At 50.5% G+C, this 16,537-nt stretch overlaps 1 protein-coding gene across 1 annotated transcript in view; it reads left to right on the plus strand.

The window, feature by feature from the left end:
• Window positions 1–16,537, plus strand: part of NLRP5 (NLR family pyrin domain containing 5) — a gene marked incomplete at its 5' end in the record, with an annotated part of 51,349 nt that overhangs the window by 17,531 nt on the left and 17,281 nt on the right. The window contains 5 exons of the mRNA XM_058425792.1: window positions 2,617–4,213; window positions 7,856–8,026; window positions 8,788–8,955; window positions 13,248–13,418; window positions 16,134–16,304. Coding sequence (XP_058281775.1) covers window positions 2,617–4,213; window positions 7,856–8,026; window positions 8,788–8,955; window positions 13,248–13,418; window positions 16,134–16,304 — 2,278 coding nt within the window. The remainder of the gene's footprint in view (window positions 1–2,616; window positions 4,214–7,855; window positions 8,027–8,787; window positions 8,956–13,247; window positions 13,419–16,133; window positions 16,305–16,537) is intronic.

Below are 16,537 nucleotides of genomic sequence, written 5' to 3' on the forward strand. Positions count from 1 at the left end.
ATATATATACGCACACACACACACACACACACACACACACACACACACACAAAATTAGCTGAGCATGGTGGCAGGCACCTATAATCCCAGCTACTTGAGAGGCTGAGGCTGGAGAATTGCTTGAACCTGGGAGGTAGAGGCTGCAGTGAGCCAAGATCATGCCACTGCACTCCAGCCTGGGCAACAGAGTGCAACTGTGTCTCAAAAAAATCTTTATCAGGTGGGGAAACTGAACAGCAGCTTGTATCAAATCACACAGACGCTCTGCAGCAGGGGTCCCCAACCCCTAGGCCATGGACTGGTAGGGTGGCCTCTTAGGAACCAGGCAGTATAGCAGGAGGGAGCAAAGCTTCATCTGTATTTACAGCTGTTCCCCATGACTCGTGTTACCACCTGAGCTCTGCCTCCTGTTGGATCAGATGTGGCATTTGGTTCTCACAGGAGCATGAGCCCTATTGTGAACCGCACATGTGAGAGATCTGGGTTGCGCGCTCCTTATGAGAATCTAATGCCTGATGATCTGTCACTGTCTCCCATCACCCCCAGATGGGACAATCTAGTTGTAGGAAAACAAGCTCAGGCTCCTACTGATCCTACATTATGGTGAGTTATATGATTATTTCATTATATATTACAATGTAATTGTAATAAAGTGCACAATAAACAATGTGCTTGAATCATCTCAAAACCACCCCCCTTCCACCCTGGTCTGTGGAAAAATTGTCTTCCACAAAACCGGTCCCTGGTGCTAAAAAGGTTGGGGATCACTGCTGTACTGTAGAGCTTGGGTTCCAGGCAGGATCTGTCTGACCTCAAGGAACGTGCTCCCCTCTCTCTTTTTTTTTTGAGATGGAGTCTCCCTCTGTCGCCCAGGCTGGAGTGCAGTGGCACAATCTCAGCTCACTGCAAGCTCCACCTCCTGGGTTCACCCCATTCTCCTGCCTCAGCCTCCTGAGTAGCTGGGATTACAGGCGCCCGCCAACACGTCCGGCTAATTTTTTTTTTTTTGTATTTTTAGTAGAGATGGGGTTTCACCATGTTAGCCAGGATGGTCTCGATCTCCTGACCTCGTGATCCACCCGCCTCGGCCTCCCAAAGTGCTGGGATTCGAGGGGTGAGCCACCACATCCGGCCGCTCCCCTCTTTATGTACAGCAGGATTCCCCCTTTGCGTGGGGGAAACCAAGAGATGGAACAGGAGGGGCACACCTGTCCTACAGGTGTAGAACTTGGGGCCATGGTACGTGCATCCTCAGCTCCCTCAAGTTCCCCTCCCTCTCCCCCTCCCCAAGACTACATATGTTGGCATACATCATTCATTTAACAAATACTTGAGTTCCCACAGAGTGCCAGGCACTGTCATAAAGAGTCTATGGGGGGAGACCATCAGCAAATACAATGTAACGTTTTTTTTTGTTTGTTTGTTTGTTTTTTTGAGACGGAGTCTTGCTCTGTCGCCCAGGCTGGAGTGCAGTGGCGCGATCTCGGCTCACTGCAAGCTCCACCTCCCAGGTTCACGCCATTCTCCTGCCTCAGCCTCTCTGAGTAGCTGGGACTACAGGCGCCCGCCACCACGCCCGGCTAATTTTTTGTAATTTTTTAGTAGAGACGGGGTTTCACCGTGGTCTCGATCTCCTGACCTCGTGATCTGCCCGCCTCGGCCTCCCAAAGTGCTGGGATTACAAGCGTGAGCCACCGCGCCCGGCAATACAATGTAACTTATCAGGTCCCCAGTGCAAAAAACGGACATCAGGTTGAATGGGGGAAGCAGAGCTATTTCGTGGATTATTAAGAAGCGTTCGAGGCCTTTAAAGTAGGGAATGAAGAGTGAGCATGTTCTCAGCACCTGGCTAGGAGGAAACAAGACCCACGTCGGGAGGCTGACTCAGGCCCCACTGACACAGGGTTTCTGTGAGGTATGTTTTTACTAAAATTCAGATTGGCTTCAGCTGGGCACGGTGGCTCATGCCTGTAATCCCAGCACTTTGGGAGGCCGAGGTGGGCAGATCACGAGGTTAGGAGATCGAGACCATCCTGGCTAACATGGTGAAACCCCGTCTCTACTAAAAATACAGAAAATTAGCTGGGTGTGGTGGTGGGCGCCTGTAGTCCCAGCTACTCGGGAGGTTGAGGCAGGAGAATGGGGTGAACCCCAGGAGGCGAAGCTTGCAGTGAGCCGAGATTGTGCCACTGCACTCCAGCCTGGGCAACAGAGCAAGACTCTGTCTCAAAAAAAAAAAAAAAAAAAAAAATCAGACTGGCTTCAAATTTTGTTTCCTGATTTATTTTTATTTTTATTTTGAGATGGAGTCTTGCTCTGTCACCAGGCTGGAATGCAGCGGTGTAATCTCAGCTCACTGCAACCTCCATCTCCTGGGTTCAAGCGATTCTCCTGCCTCAGCCTCCTGAGTAGCTGGGACTACAGGTGCCAACTACCATGCCTAGCTAATTTTTGTATTTATTAGAGACGGGGCTTTGCCATGTTGACCAGGCTGGTCTCAAACTCCTGACCTCAGGTGATATACCCATCTCGACCTCCCAAAGTGCTGGGATGACAGGTACGAGCCACCGTGCCTGGTCTGTTTCCTGATTTTCATTCTACCCTCTCTGACCTCAGGCCCTGGAGGTGACAAATGGGACTACAAGAGTCACGTGATGACCAAATTCACTGAGAAGGAGGATGTACGTCGTAGTTTTGAAAAAACTTCTGCTGACTGGCCAGAAATGCAAACGTTGGCTGGTGCTTTTAATTCAGACCAGTGGGGCTTCCGGCCTCACACGGTGGTTCTGCATGGAAAGTCAGGAATTGGGAAATCGGCTCTGGCCAGAAGGATCGTGCTGCACTGGGCACAAGGTGGACTGTACCAGGGAATGTTCTCCTACGTCTTCTTCCTCCCCGTTAGAGAGATGCAGCGGAAGAAGGAGAGCAGTGTCACAGAGTTCATCTCCAGGGAGTGGCCAGACTCCCAGGCCCCAGTGACGGAGATCATGTCCCGACCAGAAAGGCTGCTGTTCATCATTGACGGTTTCGATGACCTGGGCTCTGTCCTCAACAATGACACGAAGCTCTGCAAAGACTGGGCTGAGAAGCAGCCCCCATTCATCCTCCTACGCAGTCTGCTGAGGAAAGTCCTGCTCCCTGAGTCCTTCCTGATCGTCACCGTCAGAGACGTGGGCATAGAGAAGCTCAAGTCAGAGGTCGTGTCTCCCCGTTACCTGTTAGTTAGAGGAATCTCCGCGGAACAAAGAATGCACCTGCTCCTTGAGCGCGGGATCGGTGAGCATCAGAAGACGCAAGGGTTGCGTGTGATAATGAACAACCGTAAGCTGTTCGACCAGTGCCAGGTCCCCGCCGTGGGCTCTCTGATCTGCGTGGCTCTGCAGCTGCAGGACGTGGTGGGGGACAGCGTCGCCCCCTTCAACCAAACGCTCACAGGCTTGTACGCCGCTTTTGTGTTTCACCAGCTCACCCCTCGAGGCGTGGTCCGGCGCTGTCTCAATCTGGAGGAAAGAGTTGTCCTGAAGCGCTTCTGCCGTATGGCTGTGGAGGGAGTGTGGAATGGGAAGTCTGTGTTTGATGGTGACGACCTCATGGTTCAAGGACTCGGGGAGTCTGAGCTCCGTGCTCTGTTTCACATGAACATCCTTCTCCCAGACAGCCACTGTGAGGAGTGCTACACCTTCTTCCACCTCAGTCTCCAGGACTTCTGTGCCGCCTTGTACTACGTGTTAGAGGGGCTGGAAATCGAGCCGGCTGTCTGCCCTCTGTACGTTGAGAAGACAAAGAGGTCCATGGAGCTTAAACAAGCAGGCTTCCATATCCACTCGCTTTGGATGAAGCGTTTCTTGTTTGGCCTCGTGAGCGAAGACGTAAGGAGGCCACTGGAGGGCCTGCTGGGCTGTCCCGTTCCCCTGGGGGCGAAGCAGAAGCTTCTGCACTGGGTCTCTCTGTTGGGTCAGCAGCCTAACGCCACCGCCCCAGGAGATACCCTGGACGCCTTCCACTGTCTTTTCGAGACTCAAGACAAAGAGTTTGTTCGCTTGGCATTAAACGGCTTCCAAGAAGTGTGGCTTCCGATTAACCAGAACCTGGACTTGATAGCAGCTTCCTTCTGCCTCCAGCACTGTCCGTATTTGCGGAAAATTCGGGTGGATGTCAAAGGGGTCTTCCCAAGAGATGAGTCAGCTGAGGCATGGCCTGTGGTTCCTCAGTGGTGAGTACCCCAGGCGGATTTATCCTATGCCGTGTGCTGAGCTCTGTGTCTCTACAGGCGGATTTATCCTATGCCATGTGCTGAGCTCTGTGTCTCTACTGCTGGGACTTGACATGACTTCCAGGAACTTCAAGGTCCCAGATAATTCTTTCGGGATGAATGGCCCAGATGACGTCCAGCTGGCTAAAATGCCAGGACCCGAATCTGGCTCATTGTCCACACCTGGGAAAGGTCTTTCAAAATACAGGACCCCGCCCAAGACTCGAAAGGAAAGGCTCTGGGGTTGAAACCCAGGAATATGTGGTTTATTTTATTATTTTGAGTCAGAGTCTTGCTCCGTCACCCAGGCTGGAGTGCAGTGGCATGATCTCAACTCACTGCAAACTCCACCTCCCAGGCTCAAGCGATTCTCCTGCCTCAGGCTACCGAGTAGCTGGGACTACAGGCATGCACCACCATGCCCAGCTAATTTTTGTAATTTTAGTAGAGGGGATTTCGCCACGTCGGCCAGGCTGGTCTCAAACTCCTGACCTCAGGTGATCCACCTGCCTCAGCCTCCCAAAGTGCTGGGATTACAGGCATAAGCTTCTGTGCCCAGCCTCATTTGTATTTAAATAGTCACATGTAGCTGATGCTTACTGAATAGTGCAGGTCTAGAAAACACACTTTGCTGGACTGTCTCAATGTCATCCTCCTATGACCCAGAACACAGCAGTGAAGAATGTGGACAGGATTGGTAGACGAGGATTGCTTGAGACCAGGTTTTTGAGACCAGCCTGGGCAACAAAGTAAGACCCTGTCTGTGGACAGGCCGGGTGCAGTGGCTCATGCCTGTAATCCCAGCACTTTGGGAGGCTGAGGTGGGTGGATCACGAGGTCAGGAGTTTGAGACCAGCCTGGCCAACATAGTGAAACCCTGTCTCTACTAAAAATACAAAAATTAGCCAGGGCGTGGTGGCGTGCGCCTGTAGTCCCAGCTACTCAGGAGGTTGAGGCAAAAGAATTGCCTGAACCCAGGAGGCGGAGGTTGCAGTGAGCCGAGATCATGCCACTGCACTCCAGCCTGGGCGTCAGAGTGAGACTCCATCTCAAAAAATAAAAAAATAATAAAGCATCAAATTATCACATGGGGCCGGGCATGGTGGCTCACGCCTGTAATCCTAGCACTTTGGGAGGCTGAGGCAGGTGGATCACATTAGGTCAGGAGTTCGAGACCAGCCTGGCCAACATAGTGAAACCCCATCTCTGCTAAAAAATACAAAAATTAGCCGGGCATGGTGGTGGATACCTGTAATCCCAGCTACTCAGGAGGCTGAGGCAGGAGAATTGCTGGAACCTAGCGGGTGGAGGTTGCAGTGAGCCAAGATGGTACCACTGCACTCCATCCTGGGTGACAGAGTGAGACTCCATCTCAAAAAAAAAAAAAAAAAAAAAAAAAAAAACAAAAAAAACAATTCTCACATGGAAGAGGTCTGGCACAGCACCTGGTGTGTGCTGCGGCCTTGATAACATGGCAGTTACCCTTGGTTGGAAAACAATTAAGTACAAATGCTTGCTTTTTAGGAGGCGAGCTCATGTCAGTGCAGAAAGAAAGAACAGCTTGCCTGTTACCTTGTTCTTTCCACAGCCAAGGCGAGTCACAGCCTGGGCAATTTTCCTGTAGATTGGCTGAAAATGTGCACAGCCACAGGCTAAGCACTGAGATGGGAAATTTACATATCATAAAACGTCACAGCTACTCGTGTTCACAGCTACCCTGTGCTATACTTCCCATTCACTTTTTTTTTTTTTGAGACAGAGTCTCGCTCTGTCACCCAGGCTGGAGTGCAGTGGCGTGATCTTGGCTCACTGCTACAACCTCCACCTCCTGGGTTCAAGCGATTCTCCTGCCTCGGCCTCCCTGGTAGCTGGACTACAGTTGCCCACCACCACACCCAGCTAACTTTTGTATTTTTAGTAGAGATGGGGTTTCACCATATTGGCCAGGCTGATCTTGAACTCCTGACCTTGTGATCCTCCCGCCTCGGCCTCCCAAAGTGCTGGGATGACAGGCATGAGCCACCGCGCTTGGCCTCTATTTTTCTTTTATTCTTCGGGGCAAAGCTGTGAGGTTAGCTCCCTGTTCACAAATGTGGGAAGGTATACACTCAGACACGTGGGAAGGTATAAACTCATACAGGAGATGATTGCCAGTGGATGGGAGACTAATTGCTCCGGTTTTTAGGTGTACGATACAATTTTAACTACAGGCACGACATTGTACAGCAGACCTCTAGAACTTTTTCATCTCACATCACCGACACTTCACGCCCATGGAATGATAACTCCATCTTCCCTGCTCCCCAGTACCCTGGCAGCCTCCGTTCTACTTTCTGCTATTTTAGATATTTCAAAGTAGAATCATGAGCTGAGTGTGTTGGTGGCTCACACCTGTCATCCCAGCACTTTGGGAGGCCAAGGTGGGTGGATCACTTGAGGTCAGGAGTTCAAGACCAGCCTGGCCAACATGGTGAAACCCTGTCTCTACTAAAAAATGCAAAAACTAGCCAGGCATGGTGGGCACCTGTAATCTCAGCTACTTGGGAGGCTGAGGCAAGAAAATCACTTGAACCTGGGAGGCGCAGGTTGCAGTGAGCCAAGATCACGCCACTGCACTCCAGCCTGGGAAATAGAGACTCCATCTCCAAAAAAAAAGTAGACTCATGCAGCATTTGTGCTTCTGTGACTGGTATAGCTCACCTAACATAATATCCTCCAGGTTCATCCACGCTGTCAAAAATGGCAGAATGTCCTCCTTTAATAGTCCATTAACGTATGTATCACGTGCTCTCGATGTGTTCGTCCATGGATGGACACGTAAGTTTTCCAGATCTGAGCTATTATGAAAATGCCACAGTGAGCGTGGGAGACCAAATACCTCTTCCACATCCTGACTCAGTTCTTCCAGGTATATACCCAGAGGTAGGATTGCTAGGTGGTATGGGTAGCTCTATTTTAATATTTTTTAGGAACCTCTGTACTGTTCTCCATAGCTGTTGCACAGTTTCACGTTCAAGTGGGGCTGGAATTGAAGCAAAGATCTGATGCAGGGCCGGGTGTGGTGGCTCACACCTGTAATCCCAGCACTTTGGGAGGCTGAGGCGGGCGTAGATCATGAGATCAGGAGTTCGAGACTGTCCTGGCCAACATGGTGAAACCCCATCTCTATTAAAAATGCAAAAATTAGCTGTGCGTGGTGGCATGCGCCTGTAGTCCCAGCTACTCGGGAGGCTGAGGCAGGAGAATCGCTTGAACCCAGGAGGCAGAAGTTGCAGTGAGCTGAGGTCATGTCACTGCACTCCAGCCTGGGCGATGGAGCGAGACTCCATCTCAAAAAAAAAAAAAAAAAAAAAAAAACTGGTTCAGGAGCTGGCAGTTCCTAGTCATGCCTGCATACCCCCTCGGGTACTGATATATCCGGGAGGCAGGGTGGATGCAGGGCTAGTCATGCAAAGCATGATGGAAGCTGCTACATTGCCTCAGAGCCTCTAAAGCCACCCCGGTCTCACCTGGATAGCTTGGTCCCTCTCCTCCACGTGTTGCCACGACTGCTCACGTTAAACTCCATCCCACGAGCCCGTGTTTCTATCCCCCCTGACATAGGATGTGGGGTAAGGCCCTCATTGAGGAGCAGTGGGAAGATTTCTGCTCCGTGCTCGGCACCCACCCACACCTGCGGCAGCTGGACCTGGGCAGCAGCATCCTGACAGAGCGGGCCATGAAGACCCTGTGTGCCAAGCTGAGGCATCACACCTGCAAGATGCAGACTCTAATGTAAGGCTGCCCGCCCCCTACGAGAGAATCCCTTCCCATGACGCTATCCCAGCTCTCCCCTACCTCCTGAGAGAAGACCCATCTGAAACCCCTCAAGTGCAGCCTGAGGGCGTAAGTGCCACCAAAGGTGTAGGAACCAAGTTCCCAAAAGCACAGAGTGGGGAGTCGCTAAAGACCTTGTGATCGGCCGGGCGCGGTGGCTCACGCCTGTAATCCCAGCACTTTAGGAGGCCAAGGCGGGTGGATCACCTGAGGTCAGGGGTTCAAGACCAGCCTGGCCAACATGGTGAAACCCCATCTCCACTAAAAATACAAAAAAAAATTAGCAGGGTATGGTGGTACGTGCCTGTAATCCCAGCTACTTGGGAGGCTGAGGCAGGGGAATTGCTTGAACCAGGGAGGTGGAGGTTGCAGTGAGCCAAGATCGCACCACAGCATTCCAGCCTCAGTGACAGAGCGAGACTCCATCTTAAAAAAAAAAAAACAACAACCTTGTGATGATGTGACTGAAGCAGGCTCCTTGACACCAGGTTTGGACGGGTTTGGCTGGATTAAGCTCCCCAAGGCAGGGATTGGTAATACTGTTTCCTACACTATTCCCAGTAGCTGGCCCATCACAGGCACTCAGGTATTCATTGCTTTAAAAGGAAATACAATTAATTAGAAATTCGCAAGTTAGAATGGGAGAAGGATGGGAAGGAAAAATGAGGATACAACTAAACGTCACCAGTGTTGAATGTGTCTCCCCTTCCCCATTGCAGGTTTAGAAATGCACAGATTACCCCTGGTCTGCAGCACCTCTGGAGAACCCTCATTGCCAACCGTAACCTAAGATTCCTCAACTTGGGAGGCACCCACCTGAAGGAAGAGGATGTAAGGATGGCATGTGAAGCCTTAAAACACCCGAAATGTTTGTTGGAGTCTTTGAGGTACGTCTCTGGTAGGGCTTTTGCCTTGTGTTTCTTCATTTTTACTTGTGTTTGAAATTATTACAGAAAACGGCAAAAATTAAAGAGCTGCAAAGATGGAAAAGTTTTGGTGATGGATGGTGGTAACGGTTGCAGGAGTTGAGTGCCACTGAATTGCACACCTAAATAGTTAAAATAGTCCATTTTCGGTTATAAGTACTTTATCACAATTAAAAAAAAAACTCAAAGTTTCATTAAAAAAATTTTATGCAGAGGCAAGGTCTCATTTGGTTGCCCAGTCTGGTCTTGAACTCCTGGGCTCAGGTGGTCCTCCCCGCTGGGCCTCCCAGAGCACTGGGATTATAGGCGTGAGCCACCATACCCGGTGAGATTTTAATTGTATAGAGGTCAAATGTGCCCTTCTGGGCTGGGGGCAGTGGCTCATGCATGTAATCCCAGCACTTTGGGAGGCAGAGGCGGGCAGATCACTTGAGGTCAGGAGTTCAAGACCAGCCTGGCCAACATAGTGAAACTCCATCTCTACTAAAAATACAAAAATTAGCCGGGCGTGGCAGGCACCTGTAATCCCAGCTACTCGGGAGGCTGAGTCAGGAGAATCTCTTGAACCCAGAGGCAGAGGTTGCAGTGAGCTGAGACCGTGCCACTGCACTCCAGCCTGGACAACAAGAGCAAAACTCTGTCTCAAATGAAAAAAAAAAAAAAGAAGTGTCCTTCTGGCAGTTTCTCCCAGTGGTTAATCTCACATACTATCACATAATATCAAAACTGGGAAACAGATCCTGGTACAGTGTGTGTACATTATTCTACAGTAGTTTATTACATCTAGATTTGTGTAATGATCACAGTAACCAAGACGCTCTGTAGTCACACACCCCTCCCCAACTGCACCGTTCCTCATCCTCGTCCTCAGCAGCCACGTGTGTTTTCCATCTCTGTATAACCTTGTCATTTCGACAGTGCTCTTAAATCAGTGTGGTACATCATCGCCTGAGACTGGCTTTGGTCCATCAGCGCTTGAGATCCACCCAAGCAGTCATGTGTTACACATTTTCTTCCTTCTATTGGTGATAGCCATTCAGTGCTGTGGAGTACCACAGTTGAAGCATTCACCTATCTGGTGACAAGTTGGTTGGTTGGTTGGTTGGTCGGTCCCAGTTTGTGGCTCTTACTGTGGTTTGTAAGTCCTGGGAAGGTGGTTTTTTCATTAGATTAGCTTGGTCTAGAGATACAACTATTTAATGTTTATATAGTATTCTTTTTTTTTTTTTTTTTTGAGACTGAGTGTAGCTCAGTTGCTCAGGCTGGAGTGCAGTGGCATGATCTCAGCTCACTGCAACCTCCACCTCCCAGGTTCGGGGGATTCTCCTGCCTCAGCCTCCCAAGTAGCTGGGATTACAGGCACACACCACCACACCTGGCTAATTTTTGTATTTTTAGTAGAGATGGGGTTTCACCATGTTGGCCAGGCTGGTCTCGAACTCCTGACCTCAAGTGATCCACCCGCCATGCCTTCCCAAATAACGTATTCTGAGACAGACAAGTGCAAGCCCTGCTTTGAGCTTTGTTAGTTGGCACATCAACTAACATCGAAGAATAATAAGAAAGAAGAATTTGCTTTGCACCACGTGTGTGTTTGCCTGGCAGCCAGGGAATTGCACTTTAAGAAGATGTAACCCAGGGAAATTGGCCAAAGCATAGATGTTGTCTCAGGATGGAAATGCTGTGCCTGACATCGTGTGGGGTTTATCTGGGAACAGATTGGAGGAAGCTGCATGCTCACTCTCTGCACCACAAGTGCAGAGAGCTGGAGCTTAGATTCAAAGAATAAATAAGATACATGTCAGAAAAGATGAATGGAGGCTATTTGGGGCCAAGGAAGGAAAAAGCATGAAGTCACTGAGGTCCAGTTTCTTGGAAGTCTAACGAATTTACCTTCTCATAACTCATGGAGGCAGGAGTATTGCTTTCTTCCTTCACTCCTGTGTTCCCAGGACCTAGAACTGCTCTATTCCCAACACCTGGCCCATATTCCCCAAAGTATTTATAGGCTAGAGGGATGGGATGATCAGCTAACTCTCTAAATGGGAGACTTTGATGTTGAATGATGGATTGGGCCACATCGTGAAGGGTTTCCATTCACTATCACATTGAGGAGTTGGAACTTTCTTGTATTCAATAACGACAGATGCTTGATTCTGCGTTATAGTACGACATGTTCCAGGGATGTGCTGATGAATGAAACTAGATTCTTTTTTTTTTTTTTTTTTCTTTTTTTTGAGACAGAGTCTTGCTGTGTCACCCAGGCTGGAGTGCAAACTAGATTCTTTTATTCAATAACGACAGATGCTTGATTCTGTGTGTAGTACTACGACGTGTTCCTGGGATGTGCTGATGAATGAAATGAGATTCTTTTTTCTTTTTTTGAGACAGAGTCTCGCTCTGTTGCCCAGGCTGGAGTGCATTGGTGCAATCTCGGCTCACTGCAAGCCCCTCCTCCCAGATTCAAGCTATTCTCCTGCCTCAGCCTCCCGAGTAGCTGGGACTACAGGTGCCTGCCACCACGCCCGGCTAATTTTTTTGTATTTTTTTAAGTAGAGACAGGGTTTCACCATGTTAGCCAGGATGGTCTCGATCTCCTGACCTCGTGATCTGCCCATCTCGGCCTCCCAAAGTGCTGGGATTACAGGCGTGAGCCACTGCGCCTGGCCGAGATTGTTTTATTCAATAACGACAGATGTTTGATTCTGCGTGTAGTACTACAACATGTTCCAGAGATGAGCTGATGAATGAAACGAGATTCCTGCTCTCATGGTGCTCACAGGCCAGCACAGGGAGAGCAAAACAAGACAAAAATAATGATGTATGCACACACACGGCAGGAACATGTATAGGCTTGGAGAGCTCTAAAAGTTCTGTCTAAAATTCAACACAGACCAGGCATGGTGGCTCACGTCTATCGTCCCAGAACTCTGGGAGGCTGAGGTGGGTGGCTCACCCGAGGTCAGGAGTTCGAGACCAGCCTGGCCAACATGGTGAAACCCCGTCTCTACTAAAAATACAAAAATTAGCTGGGCATGGTGGCAGTCACCTGTAATCCCAGCTACTTGGGAGACGGAGGCAGGAGCATCACTTGAACCCAGGAGGCAGCGGTTACAGTGAGCCAAGATTGTACCACTGCACTCTGGCCTGGGTGACAGAGTAAGACTGTCTCAAAAAAATAATAATAATAAAATAAATCTGCTTCCGTCATCTCTGTCCTAGCCAGGCACTGGCCTAAGTGTTTTGTGGCGATTCTAATATTCTAATCCTCACAACCACCGCTGAGGTCGGTAGTGCTGTTGTCCTCATTTCCAGGGCATAAACTGAGTCACAGAGATGCTAAGCTACTCGGTGAATAGGGAATTAAGTGATGTGTTAGACTTGGGGGTGGACGTGCTGGCTCGTGGGGTAGCTGTGTACGTTCCTCTTTCGTAAATACCGCCGGTCATCCCGGAAGCTCGTGCCCTTCAGCAAATGCTCGAGTGCCCTTTGTGTACTAGGCACAATCGCAGCTGCTGAGGGGACCATAGAGAACAAAGCAACCAGGCCTCCACCTTCATGGAGATGACATTCTAGGAAGGAAGACAGGCAGGAAACAAGCACTAACATAAGTGTGTGGAACGTTGGCTGGAGGCCGGGCGTGGTGGCTCACGCCTGTAATCCCAGTGCTTTGAGAGGCCAAGGTGGGTGGATCACAAGGTCAGGAGTTCGAGACCAGCCTGGCCAACATGATGAAACCCTGTCTCTACTAAAAATACAAAAATTAGCCAGGTATGGTGGCGGGCACCTGTAATCCCAGCTACTCAGGAGGCTGAGGCAGGAGACTTGCTTGAATCCGGGAGACGGAGGTTGCAGTGAGCCAAGATTGTGCCACTGCACTCCAGCCTGGGTGACAAGAGCAAGACCCTGTCTCAAAAAAAAAAAAAAAAAAAGGGTTGGCTGGGGTGGGTTGCTATGAATGTTGAGACAATGGAGGGAAGTGGAGTAGGCACCGTTTAAGGTCTGGCTTACCCGAAAGGAGACCTTCAAGAGACATGAATGAGGACGTGAACCTTCAAGAGACATGAATCCCTGAGGGAGGGAGGAGGGGAGGTTGCAATGGAAGGAGCAGTGACTTCTCACGCCTGGAGGCAGGAGCAGACAGAGTCCGAAGACCAGGAAAACGGCCGGTGCTGCTGGCGTGTGCTGAGTAGAGGGGAGATGGGCTGCTTTGGGTGAGAGCTGGGGTTGCTTCATGCTGTCTGTTTCTGCAGGCTGGATCGCTGTGGATTGACCCACGCCTGTTACCTGAAGATCTCCCAAATCCTTACGACCTCCCCCAGCCTGAAATCTCTGAGCCTGGCAGGAAACAAGGTGACAGACCAGGGAGTGACGCCTCTCAGTGATGCCTTGAAGGTCTCCCAGTGCGCCCTGCAGAAGCTGATGTGAGTGCCACTTCCTTTCACCGGGATTATCGTAACTTCGATTCTCCAGGTCATGGTGGGAGGGAAATGAGCAGATGCACAAACCAGGGGTGAGGAAGGAAGTTGGGACCTCTCAAGACCTGCACAATGTGGGGTGTAAGAGTGACCTGAAGAACATCTGTTCTTGCTCCCAGACTCTAAATGGAGATAAAAGGTGGACGCAAGAATCAGCCAGGTGGAAATTGCATAATGACCTTCCCTCCTGATAAAGCTCTCTTGGGCGTGAGGCTCATGGGTGCAGCTTACACTGGGTTAGTGAATGCTGGGCCCCACGACTGGAGAGGTATACCCACGCAGTCACTCAAAGAACGCGGGTGGGGGTCAGGCTCCCCTCTGCCTGGTAAAGTCCAGGCCAGAGCTCATGCATTCCGGGCTTCTGGGCGCAGAGGCTCAAAAAGGAGAAGGGTCACCCAAAATCCCAATCCCACCTCCTTCTACGGAGACGAGGGAGCCCAGAGCAGGGATGAACCCAGGCCTGTGTTGTTCTAGCAGAAGTGCCTCCAAGTGGAAACGCAGGGGACAGCAGTTCTGCACCCCTAACCCCTAAAGGGATATCACTTCTTTCCTTTTCCGTGTCAGAGTTTTGCTGTTGCCCAGGATGAGTGCAGTGGTAAGATCTTAGCTGACTACAGCCTCAACTCTTGGGCCCAAGCGATCCTCCTGCCTTGGCCTCCCAAAGTTCTGGGACTACAGGTGTAAGCCACCATGCCCAGCCCACTTGCTTACTGATAACTGATCTAGGGAGGGAGGCGAAGCAGCAGCAACAGTTATAGCAACCACTATTCAATACTTACTGAGCTGTGCCAAGCACAGTGCTAAAATCCCTCCAACCCTTCCTCGCTGAGTTCTCAGAACAGGTCTACGGAGCGGGTGCTGTTGATAACCCTACTGACAGATGAGACAGCTTCCAAAAGGCTGTGTCACTTGTCCACAGTTGGACGGTGCTCGGATGGTGATGGCAGGAGTCAAGGGTGGGGCTGATTCAGCTGAGCCACCCAGCGTGGCAACCACGAATCCACGTGTGGCCGGCCAAACCTAAATTAAATGGGAAAGTCAGTTTCCTCATCACACTAGACCCATGTCAAGAGCTCAGTAGCCATGTGGGCTAGCAGCTCCCATTCTGGACAGCACAGCTCTAGGTGACCTTTAATCTTACCTGCATGGCAGTGCTGGTATCAGCAGTGAGACATCCAGGCTCAGAGGGTGACAGGGTGTGGCCCCATCACACCCTGAGCTCTCTGTCTCAGGTGTCATATTCTCAAGGGGAAGGGGCGTTCACTCCAAGTTCTTGTTACAGCAAAACACCTATCACTTATGTAGCGACTGTGTCTGGAATCACTTCAGTGCTACATAAAAAGCTACTTAAATGGCCAGGTGTGGTGGCTCACACCTGTAATCCCAGCACTCTGGGAGGCCAAGGCACGCGGATCACCTGAGGTCAGCAGTTCAAGACCAGCCTGGCCAATGTGGTGAAACCCCATCTCTACTAAAAATACAAAAAAATTAGCTGGGCGTGGTGGCAGGTGCCTGTAATCTCAGCTACTCGGGAGGCTGAGGCAGGAGACTCACTTGAACCCGGGAGGCGTAGGTTGTGGTGAGCCAAGGTCACACCATTGCACTCCAGCCTGGGCAACAAGGGCGAAACTCTACCTCAAAAGCAGGCAGAGTATCTAGTTTATGCCTAAGGGTCATGATGTGTTAAATGTACTGTTTTGGGGGGTGGTCTTGCTCTCTGTTCACCCAGTGGGAGTACAGTGGCACAGTCACAGCTCACTGCAGCCTCTACCTCCCAGGCTCCAGGGATCCTCCTGCCTCAGCTTCCCAAGTAGCTGGGACTTACATGCAGGTAGCACCATGCCTGGCTAATTTTTTCTTTTTAGAGACAGAGTCTTGCTATGTTGCCCAGGCTGGTCTCGAACTCCCGGGCTCAAGCAGTCCTCCTGCCTCAGCCTCTCAAAGTGCTGGGTTTACAAACATAAGCCACGGTGCCTGGCCTAAGTGTACTTTTAAATTGGAAAAATTGGCCCAGTACGGTGGCTCATGCCTGTGATCCCAACACTTTGGAAGGCCGAGGCAGGCAGATCCCCTGAGGTCAGGAGTTGGAGACCAGCTTCGATACCAGCCTGACCAACATGGTGAAGCCGTGTCTCTACTAGAAATACAAAAATTAGCCAAACGTGGTGGTGCACGCCTATGATCCCAGCTACTCGGGAGGCTGAGGCCGGAGAATCATTTGAACCCGAGAGGCAGAGGTTGCGGTGAGCTGAGATCATGCCACCGCACTCCAGCCTGGGCAACAGAGCGAGACTCCGTCTCAAATAAATAAAAATAAATAAGAAAAGAAATAAATTGGAAAAACTACTCATTTCGGCAAAGCCTTATATCATAGCCATGTGGGAACTGGAAATGGCCGAGCAGTGAGCAGACCAACGTTACCCAGCCATTCCCCATTGTGACTGGCAGATCTAATCACCCACAATACTTAGAGTATTCTTTTGGGGCTGATGCACTGGAGTTGAGTTTGCAAGTTAAAGGCAGAGAGGATGCGACCTCATATGTCTGCAGGGACATGCCCACTATGGGGGTGATATGTCTTTCCCCTCCTTGTAAAGGAGGGAGAGATGGCACTTTAAGAAGGCACCGCCTCACGTCCTCTCTGGGGTTCTCTTCTTGCAGCCTGGAGGACTGTGGCATCACAGCCACGGGTTGCCAGAGTCTGGCCTCAGCCCTCGTCAGCAACCGGAGCTTGACACACCTGTGCCTGTCCAACAACGGCCTGGGGAACGAAGGTGTGAATCTGCTGTGTCGATCCATGAGGCTTCCCCACTGTAGTCTGCAGAGGCTGATGTGAGTCTGGCTTGCTCCCCTGTAAGGACTTCCTAGCTTTCTAACATAGCGTGGTGTAGCTCTCAAAGCAGAAAGCAGTGGGGAGGGGGTGTGGACACCGTCACATGAAGGGACTGGTATGTGCTGAATTCTGTCCATGTCTCCTAGGTTTCATCCTTTCTTGGAAAATTCTGTGTCTGCCTCTATGTTATCTTACAGTGGGAAGTCATTTGTTCACGGACGGTCAGTTCTCA

Source organism: Hylobates moloch, unplaced genomic scaffold (genome assembly GCF_009828535.3).
Source record: "Hylobates moloch isolate HMO894 unplaced genomic scaffold, HMol_V3 SCAFFOLD_12, whole genome shotgun sequence".
NCBI classification, from domain to species: Eukaryota; Metazoa; Chordata; class Mammalia; order Primates; family Hylobatidae; genus Hylobates; species Hylobates moloch.